Here is a 21,494-nt window from a genome sequence, read left to right as displayed (position 1 = left end):
CTAGTTTAGTTAAGTTAGCCTTGACAAGAATCCAATGCTATGTGATTTGGAAAACATACTTACCGAGGTGGCCTGTGGTGGCCCTGTGGCGGATTTTGTATTGCCGCCAGAACGGCTCTGCCGATATTCTCATCTAATGCCGATTCATTCATTGACATGTTTGCAGAGCGACCATGGCTGACAGTAGAGTGTACCAGGTGGAGGCGGGCGGGTGTAGGATCTTGCTGGCCCTTATGCAAGCAAACATGACAGATCAGTCAAAGTGAGCCCCCTTGTGGCTGGCTATAGTAATCTGCACCCTTCATAAAAGTGACACTAAAAACTCAAAGTACTCTTCAAATAAAGTTTCTCCAAACGTGTTTGTTATTTTAGGTAATTGTTATCACGATAATCCATGTCCAAGAGTCCATTTCCCCTGATAAGATAGGGTTTTATTTGTTATTTGCCACTATAAACACACTCTGACCTCCTCGAGCTTGCGGGACTTATGACCTGTAGCCACTATAGCCAGCCATAAGGAGGCTCACTTTGACTGATCTGTCATGTTCGCTGATAAATGTTGCTGTTATTTTCAGCGTGAGGCACTTTACAAACCGCACCCCATATTTTTCATTTGACAGGGAAAGTTGAAGAAGTGACAGGTATGTGGGAAGAGAGATGGAGAATGACATGCAGCAAAGGGCCACATGTAGGATTCGGACCCTGGGCCGCTGTGGCAAGGACCAAGCTTCCGTAGCTTCTGGCAGATACTCTACCAATTGAGGTAACCAACACCCTGACAACTTGTTTTTACACAACAATTTCTTACAATTCTTCTTCGATTCATCTTATGCCTGAACCACCTCAACTGGCTCCAAGTGGTACTGCTGCCTCTGAACCTTTCAGCTCCCTATCCTAAGATAGTTAGTCTTGATTTAGTTTTATTGATCACTGAAATAACACAAGTAAGTGTGTATGCCCATGCAAATACACGTCATCCTCTGCACTGTGCTGACTGATCTTTCAAATTACAGGTCATGTTCATCTGGTCACCGTCTTGGGCTGAGCGCAATAGGTACCATGTTGAGAGAGCCATTTTCTTTTTTTCTTTTTTTCACTGCATTAATCAGTAAAACACTCTCACAAGAATTGCAAAACATGACAGCAATGGAAAATCATAGAATTTTTGACATGAAATCATGAAAATAAATTTTAATGGCCAATAACATGCTTTTATTGAACAAAATATATCATCTCTAACCAAAATGAAAGAAATGTCTTACACAAAATATATCATCTCTAACCAAAATGAAAGAAATGTCTTACATTTATTGCAAAAAACACATTGATTTTAATTGGGGACATTTTTGACCCCACTCATGGAAGAATGTAGGTATTGGTAGGTCATGCATCCAAGGGTTAAATGAACATTAAATATTTTTCAAAAGGTTAACTTATGGCATGTTACTTATTTTCTTTTCCCATTAGGTGCTGCTTTGTATTCTTTTCTGGTTTCAGTAAAATAATGTAACACTTTGGAGCAAACAAACAGAACAACAAGCCAAAGCTTGATGCCAGGATGGCAAATGACTCCACTGCATCTGCATATTTTCCAGGGGAGCTGATATAAGCTGGGATGAATGCCAGCCACACAGCACAGAAGATCAGCATGCTAAAAGTGATGAACTTGGCCTCGTTGAAGTTGCCTGGCAACTTACGGGCCAGAAAAGCTAGAATAAAACACAGACAGGCCTGTAGACCAATATATCCCAGAACGCACCAGAAGGCAAGACTGGAGCCCACACTACACTCCAGTATGATCTTTGAGCGTTCATATTGTGTATTTCGGGATGGAAAAGGAGGAGCATCAATGAGCCAGGCAGTGCAGATAACCACCTGAACCAGAGTGCTACTGAAGATAATGACCCTCTGCTGTTTGGGCCCCAGCCACTTCATGATGTTGTCCCCTGGCCTGGTGGCAGTGAAAGCAGCCAACACCACTAGTGTCTTCCCTAATATGCAGGAGATGCAAAGTGAAAAGCTGATACTGAAGGCAGTGTGGCGCAGCATGCAGGACCAAGATGTTGGCTTTCCAATAAACACCAGGCAACACAGGAAACATAGAGTCAGTGCGAACAGGATAAAGTAGCTGAGTTCAGAGTTATTCACACGGACAATGGCTGTGTTTCTATGACAGAAAAAAACTGTAAAGACAGCTATAGTGAGACAGGCACCCACTACAGAAGTCACTGTCAGGGCTATACCCAAGGCATCATAGGTCAAGAACTCCACCTTCTTGGGTATGCAGGCTGTCCTGTCTTTGTTTGACCAGAAGTCCTCAGGACAAAATGTGCACTCTATTGAATCTACAGGGAAGAGGATGAAAAAACAATGGTGATTTCATATATTATGTTTTTTAAATATTATATTCAAATATTGCATGATTGTGGTTGTGATTTATTGGTTATAAGCTCACTTGTCTGATTGCTAATTTTGCCACTGTCACATGGTACACAGTCAAAGCAGCAAACAGGCTCCCCACGACGGACAGCCTTCCTGGACCCTGGATGACAGCTGGCACTGCAGACAGACACTGGCACCTGGGGAGCAGATAATGGCTTTTAGCTCTGCCGTGTGAAATGAGTGTGTTGAAATTCCCAGTCAATTAGTCCATTGTTAAAGAAAAATATATCACTTCAATAGCTTCATTATTAAGCAATATTTGTCCAGCTTAGAAATGTTCTGGAATGTGACAATGTGCTGCTTTTCTCTTGTGAACATCATTGTAAACTGAACTAAACTTAATGTCTTTGTGACAATGCTATTCACTCCCTCTCTTCGGCCCTTTGCATCACTCTTAATTCTTGTCTGCAGTCCTCCATACTTCTTTTCTCCCCAGACCTGCCCTTCTCAAGCTGTCCCACCAGATGGCCTCGGACGTTCCCTCCTTTCACCTTTCCCTGGTGAATTCAAGAACACACCTGTTCTCACATCTGCTCTGCAGTTACCCGTCCACCCAATCACCTGTTTCCCTCATTAGCCCACCAGCACCATTTATGTTTATGTTTGTGCTTTATGCTTTCGACATAAGCCATCTGCAGGCTACACTTCAGACTAGGACTAAACAATCAACAGACTAGATAGATGGATGGATGGATGGATGGATGGATGGATGGATAGTTTTATTCACTATCTGTAATAGGAAATGAAGTACATAGTAAAATATAGTGTCCTTTGTCCTACATGCATCCATTCAACTTGTTTATTATATTGCAAAGGAACTCATATCAGATCCAGCTTGCTCTGCCGATCTGACTTACCTCCACCTCAACCTACAGAACTTCAACAGTTGGCATCTGATGAAGGTAAAAACACAGTGTGAGCAGCTTGCCTCACTCTGGTGCCCTGCCCACATTATCCTGTCCTCCTGGATCACCAGCTCCTCTCCGGCAGGCTTGGTTCCATCAAACAACCCCACGTCGACAAACTCAATCTTCCCACTTGTGCCTCTTTGCCAGTTGATGATATCATAGTAGGGTACCGAGTCGCCTTTCAGGTCAAAGTTCACCTCCTCCCCGCCAATGTTAAATGTCACTTCCTGAAGGTAGTACTGGAGCTTTAAATCCAATAGATAATATTAAATACTCTTTAAAACACAAACAAACACAATTTTAATGCAATACTGTAACAGTAAGAATGCTGGATTGTACCTGCCAGGGTTGTATGTTGTTTCTTTGAGCACATGAGTTGTTTTGGAAAGGCCCACTGCCAGGTTGACAGAGAAGAAGGTTGTGGAGGGAATGAGCAATCGCATATACACCCTTATAGACATTATATGCCACTCTAGGGCTGGAGGTATTCATGTAGGCTGAATGCTGCTCCAACAGGGATTCCTGCCCTGTGCAGGGAGGTAGCTGGGATCCAGAGGATAGAGAAGGATTGCAACCATACAGAGCTTCCCAAAGCTCTGTAACCAGAAGATTATTGGGATACATACTAGGATTTACTGTCTGTAGGTAGTCACTGAGTCTGGATATTTGACCTTTCCTGATGCCAAACCCAATGGTACCCCCCAGATAAGGGTAATACTCGCTCCCTGTGAAGACAGATGCTGTGACCCAGGCCTCGCTAGCCACCCATTGGATTCCAGTAATGTTCTGCATCATGTAATCTCTCAAGAATGGTGTCATCTCCCCCTCAGCTGAAAATACCACCACCACTTTTGCAGAAGAGGTACGCATCACCTTTTCAAGAGGAGCAGATGTTGATGAAAGTTGTCTTATCTTGGATTTTAAAAGTCTAAATATGCTGACACTTTATAAATGAGAGGGAAAGAGATGGGCTTGAGCGGCTGGGCATCAGATTTTATGTTCACTACATATTACTTTTAGAAATCTCAGAACCCATTGTCTATATTTTAATGATGATTCAGTAGCCTTTGTAGCATATGAATGCATGTGAAGATAATTTGTTTAAATTATTAGAATACAAACGGAAGCCAGAATTCTACCAAAATCTCTGTATTTTGCCAATAAATTTTGTTTTTAGAGCTTATACCTTCAGTTAACAAATCATTGAACATGCACCATTTCCTTGCAGTTAGAGGAGACTGTTTCAGGCTTAGCCACACTTTTTTTTACATAATGAAGGCCTACCATACACTGTAAACTATAAGCAGCAACACACAAACATGCACTGTGTTCAGTGAGTGTGTCATTATTAACATCCTAACCCTAGTCCTACCTTTTTATGTAGAGCATGTTTATTTTCAAGACACCAAATAATTAATTTAAATATGTGGTCCTACTGATTTCTTTTCAGCACCTACTAAAAAAAAGGTATCAAGGTAAAATCAAAACTGTAAACTACTAAAACTTAATGCATTGTGTCTTTTTATGTACCTCCATGATCTTCAGTGCCTTCTGGCGATTGTAGAGCAAAGGGATCATTTCTTGGTATGCCACACACACTTTGGTACCCTTTAATTCTCTCAGTAAACCATGTACAGCAAAGCGCCCATATTCATGGTCCCCTCGCACCAGTCCCACCCAAGTCCAGTTGAAGCGCACCAGCAGCTGAGCAATGGCCTTCACCTGGGTTCAACAGAAAAAGAGTTCAAACTCATTTGGACTGAGAACATGCAGTCAACTGAATTCTTTTTAGACTGACAAAAAATCATGTCTTGATTTAGCATAAAACTGAAACTAATTAACACAGAAAGGTATGCCATTTTCAAAAGATTACTTTTACTTTACTGTATTGCACTGAAGCATACATTAAATCATTTAAAATCTGAAGGCAAACTCTCACCTGATAATCATCATTAGGGATTACTCTGAAAAAAGTTGGAAATTTTCTTCTGTCAGAGAGGCATGCACATGAAGAAAAGTAGCTGATCTGTGTACAGAAGGGAGGAAAAAAGCACAGTATAGTATGGACAGGTTATACAATAACAAGTTTTTCTTTTGTGGTGGAGTACAAAGGAAAAGAGTTATCATTACCATTGGGATTCTGAATGGCTGCAGGATTCTTGATACTACAATAGACTGAGCAGAGCCAGATTCGCCAATGAGAGCAAGGAGCGATGAGGCACCACTACACATGGGAAAGTCATCCTCGCTTAGTCCATTCAGCACAGCCATAGCAGCCCTCTGGCCAGTCAGTGGATATGCACACGAATCAAAGATTTTGTACCCAAGTGTGTAATTGGGCAATAGCTCTAAACTATGGTTTATCTCCTCCACTGCCAGTCTCATAGTCTGAGCCCAGCGAAAAGCCCTGGGATCAAAGCTGTAGCCCAGCAGACACAGATGCAGACACCACACACCGATGAAGCCAACAAATATGTAAAAAAAAAGGTCAGATTAAATGCAAATATGATTAGATGTTATGATTTATAGTGAGTCTGAATTGCATCATTTTTGAGAAGTAACAGCAGTTTATTTTCACTTCATCCTTTCTCATTCAGATTCTTTGACAATTGTCAAAGATCATTTCTGAGATGTTACCTTAAAAGGCCCATGTAAACTTATTTTAGGAAAAATGGTTATATTGTTCAACTGGTACACTTCCAAGCATTATTTCCATTTAGTTGGTTGTGTTACCTAGAGCAAATTTCTAGTTTATATCTAAATAGTTTGAATCATGCTTACATACATTTATATCATTTTATAATCTTGTGAAAAAATTTGAAACAATTTTACAAAATCAGACATTTCATGAAATGTAGTGAAAATCATTTTCAAATGAAGGTCTTTAAACTCACCCATTGCACTTCACTGGTGGTGGTTTGTAAGTGCAGTTGAGGTCTGGCATTTCCTGGTTATAGTGAAGAGGGAAGATCGCTCCTATAACATAGTCACCCTTGGCCATGAAGCCTGGCTGAAAGCTGTTTTGAAGCATGCACACTTTGGCTGCAGACAGTGGTGGAAATGTGATGATTAAAATTGGACTGTAAGTTATAGTAAGGACACAGACAGAGTAAAGCAAGTGAAACGAGCCAACGACAGTCATACTGATACATTTGAGAGAGAGAGCAAGATATTAGGCAAGTTATATTGCGACTGTCTCATTTGCATCTAATTTATGAGAGACTGACATTGGATGGGACATCATCAGTCCCACCTTATTTACTGAAATGGGTTAATACGCATTGAATGACAAAAAATAAATTATGTAACAAGACAATGATACTAAAGATACAATGCCATATTAACACTAGAACAGCCAACATCTCCTAGAACCGCCCTGCTGCAACAGTGTCATGATTCGTAAAACATAATTTATTTTATTTTTCAAAAAGGTGAGATAATTATTTAAAATTCAGTTTGAGGTTTATTTATTCCACAGTTGCTTTAATCCATCACAGATTGAACAGGTCAAATACGTTTTAAAATCAAACATTACAAACTGTAGGGTTAAGGTTGGAGTTGGGGTTATGGGTCAACACATTACCTCTCCCTGTGCTGTCCAACAACTCAAACAGTTTGGTGTAGAGAACCAATTGGTTATGGCTAAGGTCAAGGCTAGGGTCAAGGCTAGGATTAGGGTTAGGGGTTTGGGTTTGCTTTGGGGTTGAAGTTATGGGTCAACACATTACCTCTCCCTGTGCTGTCCAACAACTCAAACTGTTTGGTGTAGAGAACCAATTAGTTATGGGGTCAGGGCTAGGGTCAAGGATAGGATTAAGGTTAGGGTTTGGGTTTGCTTTGGGGTTGGGGTTATGGGTCAACACATTACCTCTCCCTGTGCTGTCCAACAACTCAACAGTTTGGTGCAATATATAGAAATATAATAAAATAGAAGCCCTGGCGTATGTGTATATGTGTCAGACTTAATGAATGGACTGCTGCTTCCAACTCAAGCAACAGAGCAATTTTAAGCAATTTGGACTGAGACAGGAATTTAGGAATTCTAGGCAGGCACACTAATAACTAACTTGAATAGAACACATGCAAATACAATTTACTCTATGTCAATAATGAAACAAGCACCTACTAATCAAATGAGGACATGAAGTTACCTTTTGTGATGTCACAGATACTGTATCTGGGCGGTCCCCTCAGTTTTGTGTGTGCTAACTACAATATATAAATTGTCTGGAGTATTATATTCCTTTATTTGTGACCAGAAAGGGCAACTGCTATTGTATTGTATTACTATTGTATAGTAAGGTGTTACAATATTTACCGAGCTTTGGGTCTAATCAAACCTGGGTCAACTATGGCAGTGCTAGCTGGGAAGCTTCTCATATTTCTTTCTCTGTTTGATTGCAAACCTGTTTTATCTGCGGCTCTGGATAACTGTGTTTTCTTGGGGGAAGAGGAGAAACACAGTCTGTATGAAGATGGAGATGTAGTTATAGGGGGCTTATTCCCACTACACTACAGCCCTGTGTCTTCTCTTCCAACATACAAAACAAAACCAACACCTACTATGTATAAGTAGTAAGTGACTATTTTAAAGTATTTAATAGAACAGGCTTGGCAGTACACAGAAGATTTATTTTGTTATGTTTAGAATAGTTTAATATATATTTGTGCTGGGTGATGAACTGCTTTTAATTAATGTTCGCATAGTTTCAGCTCTCGTGCCTTGCGATGGATGCAGACCATGACTTTTGCAATCAAAGAGATCAACCAGCGCAGTGACCTCCTGCCACAGCTCAAGCTGGGTTTCCACATCCGTGATAGCTGTGATGACATTCCTGTGTCTCTGAGAGCATCTTTTCTGTTGGTGAACGGTCAACCAGAGAGTGTGCACAGAGACAAAGGTCCAGAAAGCAATTTAGGCTGTGCTGCTGTACAAAGGACTGTGTCTCCGGTAATCATAGGAGATGCTGCCTCTGGAGTGTCCATGGCTCTGCTTAGAAGCCTGGGTTCTTTCCATATCCCCCTGGTGAGACTGTCTGACTGCCTGAGTACTTTTGCCATGTTAATTTTAAGGATATATACATTGTCAAAATATTTTTGTTCTGAATTCTTTAAATGAATTAAGTGCTACACTGTTACAAAATGTCACATTCCTGTGAAAATATCCCCATTTCAACTTTCTGATGTTGTATTTTTCAGATAATGCCACAAGCTTTTAAAATTCCTTTTATAGCTTAATAAATATATATTTTAAGTAATCATTCATATTATTTGAACATTTACTGTAACATGGAGAGAAATGTTGCTGGTGATTGGACTTTAAGTATATAGTGTTTTGTTTGTACCAATATTGTGCTATAGTGTGAAAATTTGAAGGCTATATTTTCTTCTAACATAAAACTTTTCAAATGTCCACATTGAAAATTGGTATTAACTCATCTTTGATTTTTACACCTGAGTTGCAAAACTCCAAACTCCCCTTTTTATTTCAGGTGCAGGTTAACTATTTTTTGCTATAATACCAGGTGAGCTATTTCGCATCCTGCAGCTGTCTGAGTAATCAAAAGGAGTTCCCCACATTCATGCGCACTATGCCTAGTGACGCTTTCCAGATCAGGGCTCTGGCCCGACTCGTTAGCTATTTTGGCTGGACCTGGGTCGGAGTCATTGGGGTAGAATCTGATTATGCTCGCTTTGCCATCCAACTCTTCCTGCAGGAGTCAGTGCAGTACGGTGTGTGTGCTGCCTACACTCATTTCTACCCTGTAGTCCTGAGTCAGCAGGCTCTAGATGAACTTCTGGATGTTATTCAGGTACCTAATTGTTATGTGATTTTTTCATATTTGTAAGGGTATACAAAATAACATGAACACCTCCAATAGATGTGACCTTTGTGAAGCTTATGATGATAAACATTTTCTTTTGCTGCACAGTGAAGAAATAGAAAAAAAAATCCAGCATTACAATGAAATGGATTTCTTCAACTAGACAAAAGAAAAAAAAGTAAATGCCATCGATTTATTTAGATTCATAATACTCTTTCAATTACCACATTTAGTTTAGATCCGTATTTGATAACACACATAAGTCTAACTGTGTAAAATGTGACCCACATCTAAAGAAATTATTGTTTTGACTAAAGTATTGATTACTGATTATTAATGCTACATTTAGGCAACAAAAACAGTCAACAAAAATTAAACTGATTTACATTAGAATTAAATAAATGAATCATGAAAATACTTGAATAAAGTGCTTAGCTTAGTGCTTTTGTATTTGTGCATGTGGCATTTCATATACAATTCCATTGGTACAGTATTTTAAAGCATTACAATTGATACTATTTTAGGTGGCTAATGTGAGTTTTGAAGTGAAAATGAGAGCCCATCATACCATCATTTAATAAAAGTTCTTAAAACAGTGTAAATCCCATTAAATATTAACTACATCTACATTTTTACTGTTTAGATGGCATCCTCAAAGGTCATCATTAACTTTTCTGGTGAGTCGGAGATGCAGGGTATACTTAAAGAGATCCAACATCGGAACATAACCGGTTTACAGTGGATCGCCAGTGAGGCTTGGGCCACTGCCAAATCACTTTGGACAAAGTTTGGAGATCTCCTGACAGGAACACTGGGATTTGCCATCCGGAGAGCTGATGTGATTCCTGGGCTGGAAAACCACCTGACTAGTCTCAGACCATCCTATATTCATGAATCAGCTTTCTTGGCAGAATTTTGGGAAGAGATGTTCAACTGTCGACTGAACGGGTCAGTGAACAGCCACTCTCATGATGGCGACAACTACCTCGACAGATTACCATGTAAAGGGACGGAGGATTTAAATGACATTTACTCACCTTATTCTGATGTGACACAACTAAGAGTGTCTTATAATGTTTACAAGGCTGTGTATCTGGTGGCCCATGCCTTGCAAGATATGAGTAACTGCATAGTCGGACAGGGGCCTTTTTTCCCCAATGGCACCTGTGCAGACCCAAAATTGTTTAAACCATGGCAGGTGAGACTGAGAGGTTTAATATTATTTTAGGTCGAAATAATCATAATAATAATAAAAAATCAATCAATTGCATCATAGTTTGTGTTTCAGTTACTTGTTCTCCTTCCTCCCTCAGCTTATCCACTACATGAAACGTGCAAATTTTTCTGCACTTGGGGAGAAAGTCAATTTTGATGAAAACGGTGACCCCATTGCTTATTATGATCTCATGAACTGGCAAAGGAGGCCTGATGGCTCACTAGATTTGGTAAAAGTAGGTTTCTATGATGCCTCCTCACCTTCTGGACGCAGCCTGATCATAAATGAGTCAGTGATTCAGTGGCCTGTTGGGAAACAGGTGTGTTTTCTGCAAACTGGCTTGAGACCATGTTCACCTCTTAGACTGCTGTATGTACTGTTGATCAACACATCACTTCATTTGTTCTCATTAGTGTGCAACATACTTTACTGTTAAACAAGTAGAAGCAACAAGAAACAGACAATAGTGAAAAAGTTGTATTTTACAAGTACAAATTTCATCTCTCTCTCTCAGACACAAACATCAGTTCTCTGTTGATCATCTGGTGATGAAAATAATTCACGTTGTATGATAATTATTACAAGATCATGACACTATTAGGCTTTTCTTTCACAATGGGTTGATTATCTATTACACTAATGGGTAGTTCACATAATTCTCTATATATTTTATTGTAATACAGCTTTTGTGGTTCACACTGAATTTGGTTTGCAAAGTCTGTGTCTCTGCAGTCTGCAGAGACTATCGCAACAATGATGAATATCGATTGAAATCAGTGTCTTTCTGAGTGGCTGAACTTTGCCTCTCAGGCTTCCCGGTCTGTATGCAGCGACAGTTGTCCTCCAGGTTTCCGCATTGCCAGAAGAAAGGGGGAACCCATCTGCTGTTTTGACTGCGTCCCTTGTGCTGAGGGAGAAGTTAGCAATAAGACTGGTGGGTTGCCATTTTTCCTATGTTTTGAACTTACCAGATTTAAAGATCTAAATATGGCTTCTCTAAACTAAAAACTTCTTGTCTACCCATCTCCAGATTCTTTAGAATGCTCACGCTGTTCAGAGGACACATGGCCCAATAAAGCCAGAAATCTCTGTATCCCAAAGACTATTGAGTTCCTCTCGTATCATGAGTTGATGGGCATTGTGCTGTGTGTTGTATCTGTCCTTGGAGCTTGTATTTCCCTTTGCATCCTTTCCATATTCTTCACATACAAAGACACACCACTGGTTCGGGCTAACAACATGGAATTGAGCTTCCTTCTCTTGGTGTTTCTTGCTATCTGTTTCCTTGTTGGCCTGTTGTTCATTGGTGAGCCTTCAGACTGGCTTTGTCGTATCAGGTACCCAGCATTTGGGATCAGTTTTGCCCTGTGCATTTCATGCCTACTGGCCAAGACAGCAGTGGTCCTGATGGCTTTTAGGTCCACATTGCCAGGAAGTAACGTCATGAAGTGGTTTGGACTCAACCAACAGAGAGCCAGTGTGTTTTTAGGAACTGCTGTCCAGGTAGAAACACTTTATATACTTTCTATAATTTCTATTTCAACTGTGCAAGTCGAAAATGATCATCCAGTTTTCCCTCCTCCCAGGTAATAATCTGTCTAATCTGGCTGCTCACCAGTCCACCTCATGCCAACAACAATACAGATTACCACAGTGCTACCATCATTGTTGAGTGTGTTACTGGCTCAGAAGTTGGCTTCTGGTGTGTTCTTGGATACATCGGCATCCTGGCCTGCATGTGCTTCCTAATGGCTTTTTTGGCTCGGAAGCTGCCTGATAATTTTAATGAGGCAAAGTTCATCACCTTCAGCATGCTGATATTTTTTGCAGTGTGGATAACATTTATCCCAGTTTATGTGAGCACAGCAGGAAAATACACAGTGGCTGTCCATATTTTTGCTATTTTAGCCTCAGCTTTTGGTCTCCTTTTTTGTATTTTTGCTCCAAAGTGCTACATCATAATTCTGAAGCCAGAAAAAAACAGCAAGAAAAACATGATGCAAAGATGAAAATGGCAATGTATTCCAATTGTTAATAAAGAATTTCCATGTTTTGACATGCATTGATATGCTTCTGTGTTGTGATATAAATGATTAGATTAATGTTCAAAATTTCAACCTAGTTGAAGGTGCCGGTGCCAGGACATTGTTGGGCTGTCTTAGCTGGCATGCTTCTTTATTGTCACAGTGCCTGTGGAGTTGCAGACTGGGTTGAAGGTTGCCTGTTTTTAAAGAATAGGCGTGTGCTCCAATTATCAGGGATAGCATACTGCTCAGCACCCATGACAGAGGTTATACCACTGACCAGGAGCAGCTCTTTACCCTAGGATAGCTGAACAGGGCTACTAGGAGGGTCATGGGAGCTTGCTCATCCAGTCTGTGTGTTTTTCTTTTTTCTTTTTTTTTTTTTAGCTACTCCATTGCAGAATCCTGTGGAGGAGACTCAAGGTGTATGGATTTCGTGGGCCATTGAAATGAGCCATCCAACCTTTTAATAACCAAACAGAGAGGTCAGTTGTCAGCAGAGATTCAGTATTGTGCATCCCCTTTTTAAATTTGCAAATGCACACATACTGTACAGCTGAAATTTCTCAGGGCCCCTAAAAAGTCGAAGCACACTAACATAGTGAATGCATTAAAACTTCTATATCTAACTACTGTATCTAACTTCTGTATCTAAGAACATATATTACATGCAAATGTACATTTACATGATCTTTTTTTAGTTAGTAATTACAACTTAATTTAACACAACACTGACATACACAGAGCGGAAACCATTTATTTTAAAATGGTTAACAAGGCATGACACTACATGTTTAAGGATTTTGTCGCCTACAGTTATTACAATTGATTCAATAAATATACTAAACAAAATTATCATTGATTGACTGATGATAAATAACACATTCAATAAGTAATAAATATTGAGAAATGCATCAAATCCTTCCAATCCATGGTCGTTTTCAACAACAGTACATCTTTAATGTATTATGTATAGAACAGTTAATAATAAGTAAATATTAAGATGCAAATGTATTATATAAAATGTTACAAAATAGTAGCAGCATTTTTGGGAATTATGAAATCATATTTTTTTATTTAAATTATTTCCCAAGACATGTTTCTTTGTATTTTTTTCTGGCTTAATCAATATTATGTAACATTTAGGTGCAAAAATGCAAAGCAATAAGCCAAATGCTGAAGACAAAATTGCAAATATTTCCACTGCTACAGTGAACTTCCCAGGAGAGCTGACATATGCTGGGATGAAGGTGATCCAGACAGCACAGAATATCAGCATGCTAAATGTGATAAATTTGGCTTCATTGAAATTATCAGGCAACTTCCTTGCTAGAAATGCCAGCACCAAACATATTATTGCAAGGATCCCAATGTACCCCAGCACTGCGTAGAAAGCAGCCTCAGAGCCTGTGTTACATTCTAAAACAATCTTCTTATTGCTGTATTTGAAAACCATGTCTGGAAAAGGTGGGTTTAACTTAAGCCACAAAATACATATCAATATCTGAATCAAAGTGCAGGAGCAAACTATGATCCTTTGCTGTGCAGGACCAAACTTTGCTGCAACTTTGCTGCCAGGAACTGAGGCTTTGAAAGCTGTAACAACAACAATAGTTTTTCCTAAGACACAGGAAATACAAAATGCAAACGTCACACCAAAAGCTGTGTGACGCAGCATGCATGTCCAGACTGTGGGTCTGCCAATGAAAGTGAGGGGACAGAGAAAACACAAAAAAAGAGAAAACAATAGGAAACAGCTCAGCTCAGAGTTGCTGGCCTTTATCACAGGAGTTTCTCTGTAGCGGATAAAAACCACCATCGTGGCCAGTGACAGAGATGCTCCAAGCAGGGATACAACTGTCAGAGCTATTCCCATTGGCTCGTGATATGTCAGGAATTCAATTATTTTGGGAACACACTCGTCTTTCTTCTCATTGGACCAGTATTCCTGTGGACAGGGTGTACAGTCTGCAGCACCTGGACATGAAAATGAACAGACAGAATTAGTTCTGTCTGTGGATGTTAAATTTGCAGAAAATAAAGTCTTATTATAAGTATAAAATTAAATCAACAGATATTATCGATCTGTCTGTTAACTGTAACTGCTTATCCTTATCAGGGTCATAGTGGGTCTGGAGCCTATCCTAGCAGACTTTAAATGATAGACAGGGTACGTCCTGGACAAGTTACCAGGTCATCACAGGGCACATAGAGACATCATGTATGTTTATTTAGTATGTATTTGATACCTGATGAGTTGGCTATAGTTCCATCAGCACATGGGATACAGTCAAAACAGCAGGTGGGTTTTCCCTTTATTTGAGCTTTCCTGGTTCCTACTGGACAAACATTAGAGCACACTGATGTCGGAACCTGAAACAGAATGTTTAAACAATGTAACAATATTCTGCAATATTACTGAGTTGATCTTATATTACAACAGACTACATGGTTCAAAATCTATTGTAAAAGGCAAATGCATGAGCCTTCAGAAATACCTTTTTCCCCGTCCTCCACACAATTTTTTCCTCCTGGATGCTGAGCTTATAATCACCATTAGCAGCAGAGGCAAAATGACCCAGTGTGACATGTTGAACCTGCCCATCTATCAGTTGCCAGTTAATGATATCATAAGAAGCAGGAGGGTCACCATTGGCATCAAAAAACACATTATCTGCAAACTGATTTCTAAAATTCACTCTCTGTAAATGGTCAGTGACCTGTGAAAAGACACCAGTTATTTGTTATACGTTTCAAAATATTCCTATCAACATAAATTATGTATAGATACATTCATCATTTATTTGCAGACAACTGGAAGTATTGATGATTTTATTTCACCTTGTGATTTCATCTTTATTTGCACCTTTTTGTATCTCTCACCTGTTTGGGCTGGATTTCTGATATATTCAAACATGGCCTCACAGTTTTTTCTCCTACTGGTTGGCAGAATACCAGCTGATGGAGGGCATGTGCAATGGCATAAACTGCTTTATACACATTATAGGAGACCCTGAGCTGTGTGACATTGAAAAACACATCCTGGGAATTCAGTAATGTTTCATTGCCTGTGCATATTTTATTTGTTGTCTCTGTACCTGTGTGTTCTGCAGGTGAAACAGGTTTACAACCCACCATAATCTCCCAGAAATCCCTCACAAAACCTGCACGTGGATCAGTGTAAGGGCTAATGTCTGTGAGAAATGGTTTTAGATTTGGAATGGCCATCTTTTGCACCACAAACCCCAGGGCTCCACCAAAAGCTCTGTACATTTCAGGTGTGGAAGGTCGAGATGCTGTTATCCAGGCCTCACTGGCAATCCATTGAATTCCTGTAATGTTCTGTTTCACAACCTCTTTCATCAAAGGGTAAAAGTCACCCTCTGGAACAAAAGCAAGAATGACTTTCACAGTTGATTGCTTGATCATTTCCACAACATCCAGTATTTTATCCATAGTGTATGTTCGTAGAATTGTCCCAACAAATGCAATGCAAACCCCAAGCTTTTTAACCTCTTCAGTAAAAGCCAGGATCCCATTACGCCCATAGTCATTGTCTGACTGTATAGCTCCAATCCACTGCCAGCCAAAACGTTTGACGAGAGCTGCCAAAGCTTTAGCCTGGAAGTAATCGCTCGGGATTGTTCGAAAGAATGTAGGATATTTAGCTCTGTCACTGAGGCAGGCACATGTTGAAAAGTAACTTACCTATAGAAAGAACACCAAAATGAGTGGAAAAGAATGTCTCAAAACAGGGACAACAAAAGCATTATATATCACAGAAAAATAATGTAAGTAATGCTTACTATTGGCACTTGAAATGGTCCAAGAGTTCCAGCCACAACTAAAGACTGAGTTGATCCTGACTCTGCGATGAGGGCAGATATAGCTGGAGGACAAGGAGAAGTCAATTCTACTTCCTCTGGTCTACTAGCCAGTGTTAGAGCAGCACGTAAAGTATTTGTAGGAGATGCACAAGAATTAAGGATCCTATAACCTAGAGATATGTTTGGTAGGACAGCAGGATCTTTGTTAATTTCTTCAATTGCAAATATCATCACTTGGGTCCATCGAAAAGCTCGCAGGTCAAATCTAAAAAGGTTTTGATGATTGAAATAGGTTGTAATGTTATAGAGCTGTACATGTACATATATGGCAAGTTTGTAAGAGAAGCATCTATGAGGTATGGAAAAGTCAGACGGATTCAAACTTACCCTGCGCACTTCACTCCAGGTGGCTCACTCTCAAACATAGAAGTGCTGCTTATCTCTTTGTTTAAAACTGGGAAAATACCCCCAATCATTATGTCTCCCTGCTTGAACAAGCTTGGCATGCCAAACCTACCAAAGACCTCACAGCTATGAACTGTGCTCAGGTTAAGAAAAAACAGAGATAAGATCATGGCTCTCTGCAGTTCATGCATGTTTGCTTGGCATTTTTTTTTATTCGGTGATGACACAGGTCTTATAACAACTGTGTCAGCTGCAGATGTGCTCTCTTCACAATAGGTCGATTTATTTCCCACAGGGCACAGCAATCTTCAATGGGTAAGACAGGGAAAGGTGAACGCTATATTCAGGAAACATACTACATAGGTTAACCATACACATACACAATAAGGAATCAGAAACCAACAAATTGGATTTTTAAAATACTTTGTAATGTGCTTTGGTCATCATAATAAGGAAATTAATTGCAAGTAGGTAAATACTGATATTCTAATTCTAATTCTAGTACACAAATTAACCCTTACAATCTGTTTATATTCTGTATATATTCAATCAATGCAATGATTCTACAGAGTTCTAAAGCTGCTGTTATGAAACAATGCATTTTGCCAAATTAGTGTTAAGGTACCAACACTGCAAAAAGTTCAATTCAGTCCAATTCAATTATATTTATATCGTGCCAGATTACTTTTGCATTTGTTACACTTTATTTAATGTTAATTTGTTTTTGTATATACCAATTTTACCATGAGCAAGCACTTGGATCATCAGGACCCACGTGGGGAAATTAAATTCTGGTGACTGATAGAAGCAATTTTTAATGTTTCTGATGTGATCTGTATGTTCTTTATGAAGAAATACAAAAAAGGAGGCTCCTTGTACAGCCATTTTTATGGATTATTTTCTTAGATTTAGGGTTTATTACTGTGGGATTGATGTCTGGACTTAATGGACTTAATGAACTGAAAAAGACAGAGTAGGACACAGAAGTGCAGAACTTTTAACAGCCTGTGACATATTATTGCGGGAAAATACATGTGCTGAAAGGTATTTGTGTTACAAAATGATTTCCATAATTGTTGTTGGGGGTTCCAAATGTTTTAAAGGGGCACCAAGTTTTAGCTATTAGAAGCGGCTATGGCTCAGGAGGTAGGGCAGGTCCTCCACTAATCAGATGATCAGCAGTTTGATCCCCATCTAGATCTTCCAGTCTGCATGTCGAAGTGTCCTTGGACAAAATACTGAACTACAAATTTCTCAGTGTGTAAATGTGTATGAATGGTTAGCTCCTAAAACAAATGTGCAGCTGACTCCATCAGTGAATAAATGTGCGTGAATCCATATACACTTTAAAATAATGAGTGTAAAAGCGCTTTGAGTGGTTTGGAGACTAGAAAGGTGCTATATAAGTACAGTCCATTTACCATTATCAACGATATTCAACATCATTAAAGAAGGGGCATTGATAGCCAATTCATTTATTGATTGATATTCAGTCTCATAAAATACATTATATGTTAAGTTCTGTATGAGATGTTACATATGTTGTGCCATATATTTGTGTTTGATTACCTCACTGTCCGTGTATGTTTTCTATCACTCTTGGATCTCTGTTTTTTGAGACCTGACCTTATTCTTTTTTGGCTCTATGGTATTAATTTGCCAGTAATTAATCATATTGTACATCCACTTTGTTCACATTTACCTAAACTGAGGTTTAATTTCAATTTCATATGTATCATTTTACTCATGTATCATAATACGATTAATGGTCACACATACACATATTCTAATGGCAGCAGGAGTATTACTGTATTTCTGTAAAATTTTACATTGCTATGACAAAATAAGGCTTTAATTAAAATGAACACACAGCAGCTAATTCCCTTAAAAAGTCTTTATTATAGAGCTTTGTACAAGTGACCCTTGCAGTCAGAAATTTTGTAAAATGGTAGTAGAGCTAAGAAAAATGTAACTTCTGTCAGGTAAATGTAATTACATTCAAACTTAAATATTCACAAGGAGCGCTTGCTAAGGATCCAAATTACTGACTGATACGCTTTATTTCTATGACATATTATTCAAGCTAAAATGTTCCTGTTAGATGATCTGAGTTGGTAAAGCTGCATGCTTAAAGGGTTGAAATGAAGCTTTAACTATAGTCATTTAAATTAACCTGCTGATCTTAATAACCAGTACATACTTTGCTGGTACCCTTGAATTCTGTAGAAAGGTTATCAGTTGCACATTTAAAGGGCCATTAAAAAAAATCAATTTAGTCAAGATGAATTGTAGCAATCTGGGAAGTGAAACAAACGCACAGTACAAATTAGCCAGAAGCTGTATCTGCCCTAATACAGGCCAAGATCTTAGTGTTGATTCCACAGTGTCATCAGCAAGTATGTCCTCAAACCAGTTTTTTACATTCTTATTTGGAAAAGGAGGGCTGAAAGTCATCCAGATAAACAACACAGTAACAGGCAGAGACCTAAATTGCTGCTGTGTGGTACAAAACAGTTTCATGACTGTATGAGCAGCCCTGCAGGCAATTATCACATGTACAGTTCTTCCCAAAGCACAAGTAAGACACACTACAAAAGAGACCCCAACAGCTATCTGAGACCACTCAGACGAGTGTTGGATGGATGGAAAACATTGCAGTGTCATGGTAAAAAGCATTACCATTGTGGAGTTACTGCTATGAGCAGGACTGAGTCTGTTGGGTGATATTTTTACTTTTGTCATGTAGATTCCAAGCAGTAACACAGCTGCCAGAAAAAATCTTGCAGCCCATCTGCTGGTGTCTGTAGGCCTCACACACTCCACCCTGCCTGTGGTAATCACAAGAGATTAGATAATTATGCACCTATTTAAGAAAATAAATGACATTTTAGTTTTTTTTTTAGTATTACCTGCTTGTGTTACAAATGCTTCTTTTGGACAGTGTGGTGCATATAACTTTGATGGCATCTGTTGACAAGATATGAACATTTGTTACTGCAGACACACATTCATGCAAATACATTTGGAAACCTGCACATAGTAGATCCTGATATGGCTTATTTGATTTTTCTGAGGACATCAGGTTTACTTTGTATTCAGACAGGATCAAAATGATGAATTCTGGAAATGCAGGTCCATGTTCTCTGTACAAAAAGTCTTGCAGGATGTTGTCCTCGATTCTGCAGATGCAGATATAATCCATTGTTTTCCAGTGGTTCACTAGAACATGGATAATGATGTGGAAGCAGTAAGCCACAGATGAAGGATAGATACTTCTATAATTCAAATGTATGGTGTGATTATCAGTCTTTGTCTGCATGAAACACAAACACATATGATCATTAATACATTTCATAATAAACTGCCATGAAAAGACATTTTTTACACAAGATTGGTAATCATTGCAATATACTTCTTATTACATGCAATATGATGAATATGATTCTTCTTAACCTCTATCTCTGGCTCTCACCTGTATTATGAACAGAAGACAGCCATTCTTAGACAGAAAATACACGAAGAGCTGTTGAAACTGACATTTGCAGACATGTCTGTTTTGCTTCTCTCCATTCATAGGCTCCTTCACTCTTTGCAACAGGTTTACACAATTACCAATGCATTTCAAAGTCACCCTAGGAAAGAGGGTACAGTCTTTTATGGTCCTGTCTTGTGTGAAAATCCCCTTCAAGGCAACGTTCATTTTAGGAGATCTAAACAAAGACAGCAGATTACAAACATCAGTTCATGACTACATTATGTGGCAAATTATCAGATATTCATCCAACAGTCAGTTTGGATTTTATGGGGGTGGGATTGTATGAGGTACTTATCCTTGTTCAGAGTATTAGCTGCAGTAGATGGCAACAATTTGTTCTGTTTTTAAGATGAGTTAGGTTTCAAACCAACATGTTAAATCACTAAAGTCACACAGTGACATCTGACCAATCATGGCAGTGGTAGAACAACAACTCACAGGTTCTCTAAGGTAAAATTGCTGCTTTTGTCAAAGGAGTCTAGTGGTTTTCAAGAAAGTAATATAACGGCGTTGGTTCCCTATTGGAAAAGGTTGTCTGAAGTCAAGGTCATGCATTGAAATTTAAATATATATATATAGTGTACATTTAAATGAATATTGAATCTTTTAGCTGGATAAAATATGTTCTGCTGCAGCCAAACTCCACAGCAGGACATTATGAATAATGGATGGATTATGGATAAGTAAATCACAAAACCTCATTTCAAGAAATCCCAGTTAACTACTCTTGCACATTGCATCAATCACTTGACTGCTGACCAAGCTAAAGTGGCATTTAAAAAGCAACAAATTGTGAAATGTTGGTGAAATAACAAATCTAACAGTGCAACCTGAAAAGCATAAAAAACATAATAAGTCTCTAGGAGACTATACTTTGTATGTGATTACAGTAAATTGACTTCAAATTATAAATTAGTTATAAAAGCGCCTCAAGAGATTGTCTAATTGTTTTTTGATGGGTCCCTCAATATGGTGTTAATACAACCATAATTTAGGTTGATTCCCCACTGAGAAAATAATTAAATTACAAGGTAATTGCTGATGAATCTGAGGGAAGTCACACTGGGTAGCCAGGTCCTTGACAAAAAAGGAAAAGCAAGTTAATGAGCAAAGTACAAGTGGAGTAAATGGAGAAAACAGAAAACACTGTAATTTACCAACCGTTTACTCACCTCTTACTTGTCAGCCTCAGTTTGGTTTTGCCATGAATAGCAGCATTTGTATATGATGCATTTGAGCTGAAGCCCTTTGTCTCTTTATCATGCCCATACTGACTGAGCTCAGTACACTGGTCTGGTCTGAGCCATGTGCC

General features: G+C 38.9%; 3 protein-coding genes across 3 annotated transcripts; 1 reads left to right on the top strand and 2 right to left on the bottom strand.

The window, feature by feature from the left end:
• Nucleotides 1-1,443: 1,443 nt before the first annotated feature.
• LOC104933753 (extracellular calcium-sensing receptor-like) lies at nt 1,444-6,351 on the bottom strand. The gene is made up of 8 exons (XM_027280354.1): nt 6,245-6,351; nt 5,481-5,769; nt 5,284-5,376; nt 4,881-5,066; nt 3,690-4,223; nt 3,371-3,595; nt 2,456-2,579; nt 1,444-2,345 (listed from the first exon to the last, which is right to left on the bottom strand). Exons 1-8 carry the CDS (start codon nt 6,349-6,351, stop codon nt 1,444-1,446), a joined length of 2,460 nt encoding a protein of 819 aa, XP_027136155.1.
• Nucleotides 6,352-7,820: 1,469 nt separating this feature from the next.
• On the top strand, nt 7,821-12,400 carry LOC109141033 (extracellular calcium-sensing receptor). Its single transcript, XM_027280616.1, has 8 exons — nt 7,821-7,925; nt 8,058-8,376; nt 8,876-9,163; nt 9,819-10,373; nt 10,489-10,710; nt 11,202-11,325; nt 11,422-11,894; nt 11,978-12,400. Exons 1-8 carry the CDS (start codon nt 7,915-7,917, stop codon nt 12,398-12,400), a joined length of 2,415 nt encoding a protein of 804 aa, XP_027136417.1. The 5' UTR covers nt 7,821-7,914.
• A 1,078-nt stretch (nt 12,401-13,478) lies between these two features.
• LOC109141034 (extracellular calcium-sensing receptor-like) lies at nt 13,479-16,718 on the bottom strand. Its single transcript, XM_027280353.1, has 6 exons — nt 16,630-16,718; nt 16,222-16,507; nt 15,551-16,123; nt 15,013-15,135; nt 14,665-14,788; nt 13,479-14,392 (listed from the first exon to the last, which is right to left on the bottom strand). The coding sequence occupies exons 1-6, from the start codon at nt 16,716-16,718 to the stop codon at nt 13,479-13,481; spliced, it is 2,109 nt and encodes a 702-aa protein (XP_027136154.1).
• Nucleotides 16,719-21,494: the final 4,776 nt, after the last annotated feature.

Source organism: Larimichthys crocea, chromosome VII (genome assembly GCF_000972845.2).
Source record: "Larimichthys crocea isolate SSNF chromosome VII, L_crocea_2.0, whole genome shotgun sequence".
Taxonomy (NCBI): Eukaryota; Metazoa; Chordata; class Actinopteri; family Sciaenidae; genus Larimichthys; species Larimichthys crocea.
The sequence above is the reverse complement of the archived record's forward strand: the minus strand, read 5'-3'. Positions and strand labels throughout refer to the sequence as shown.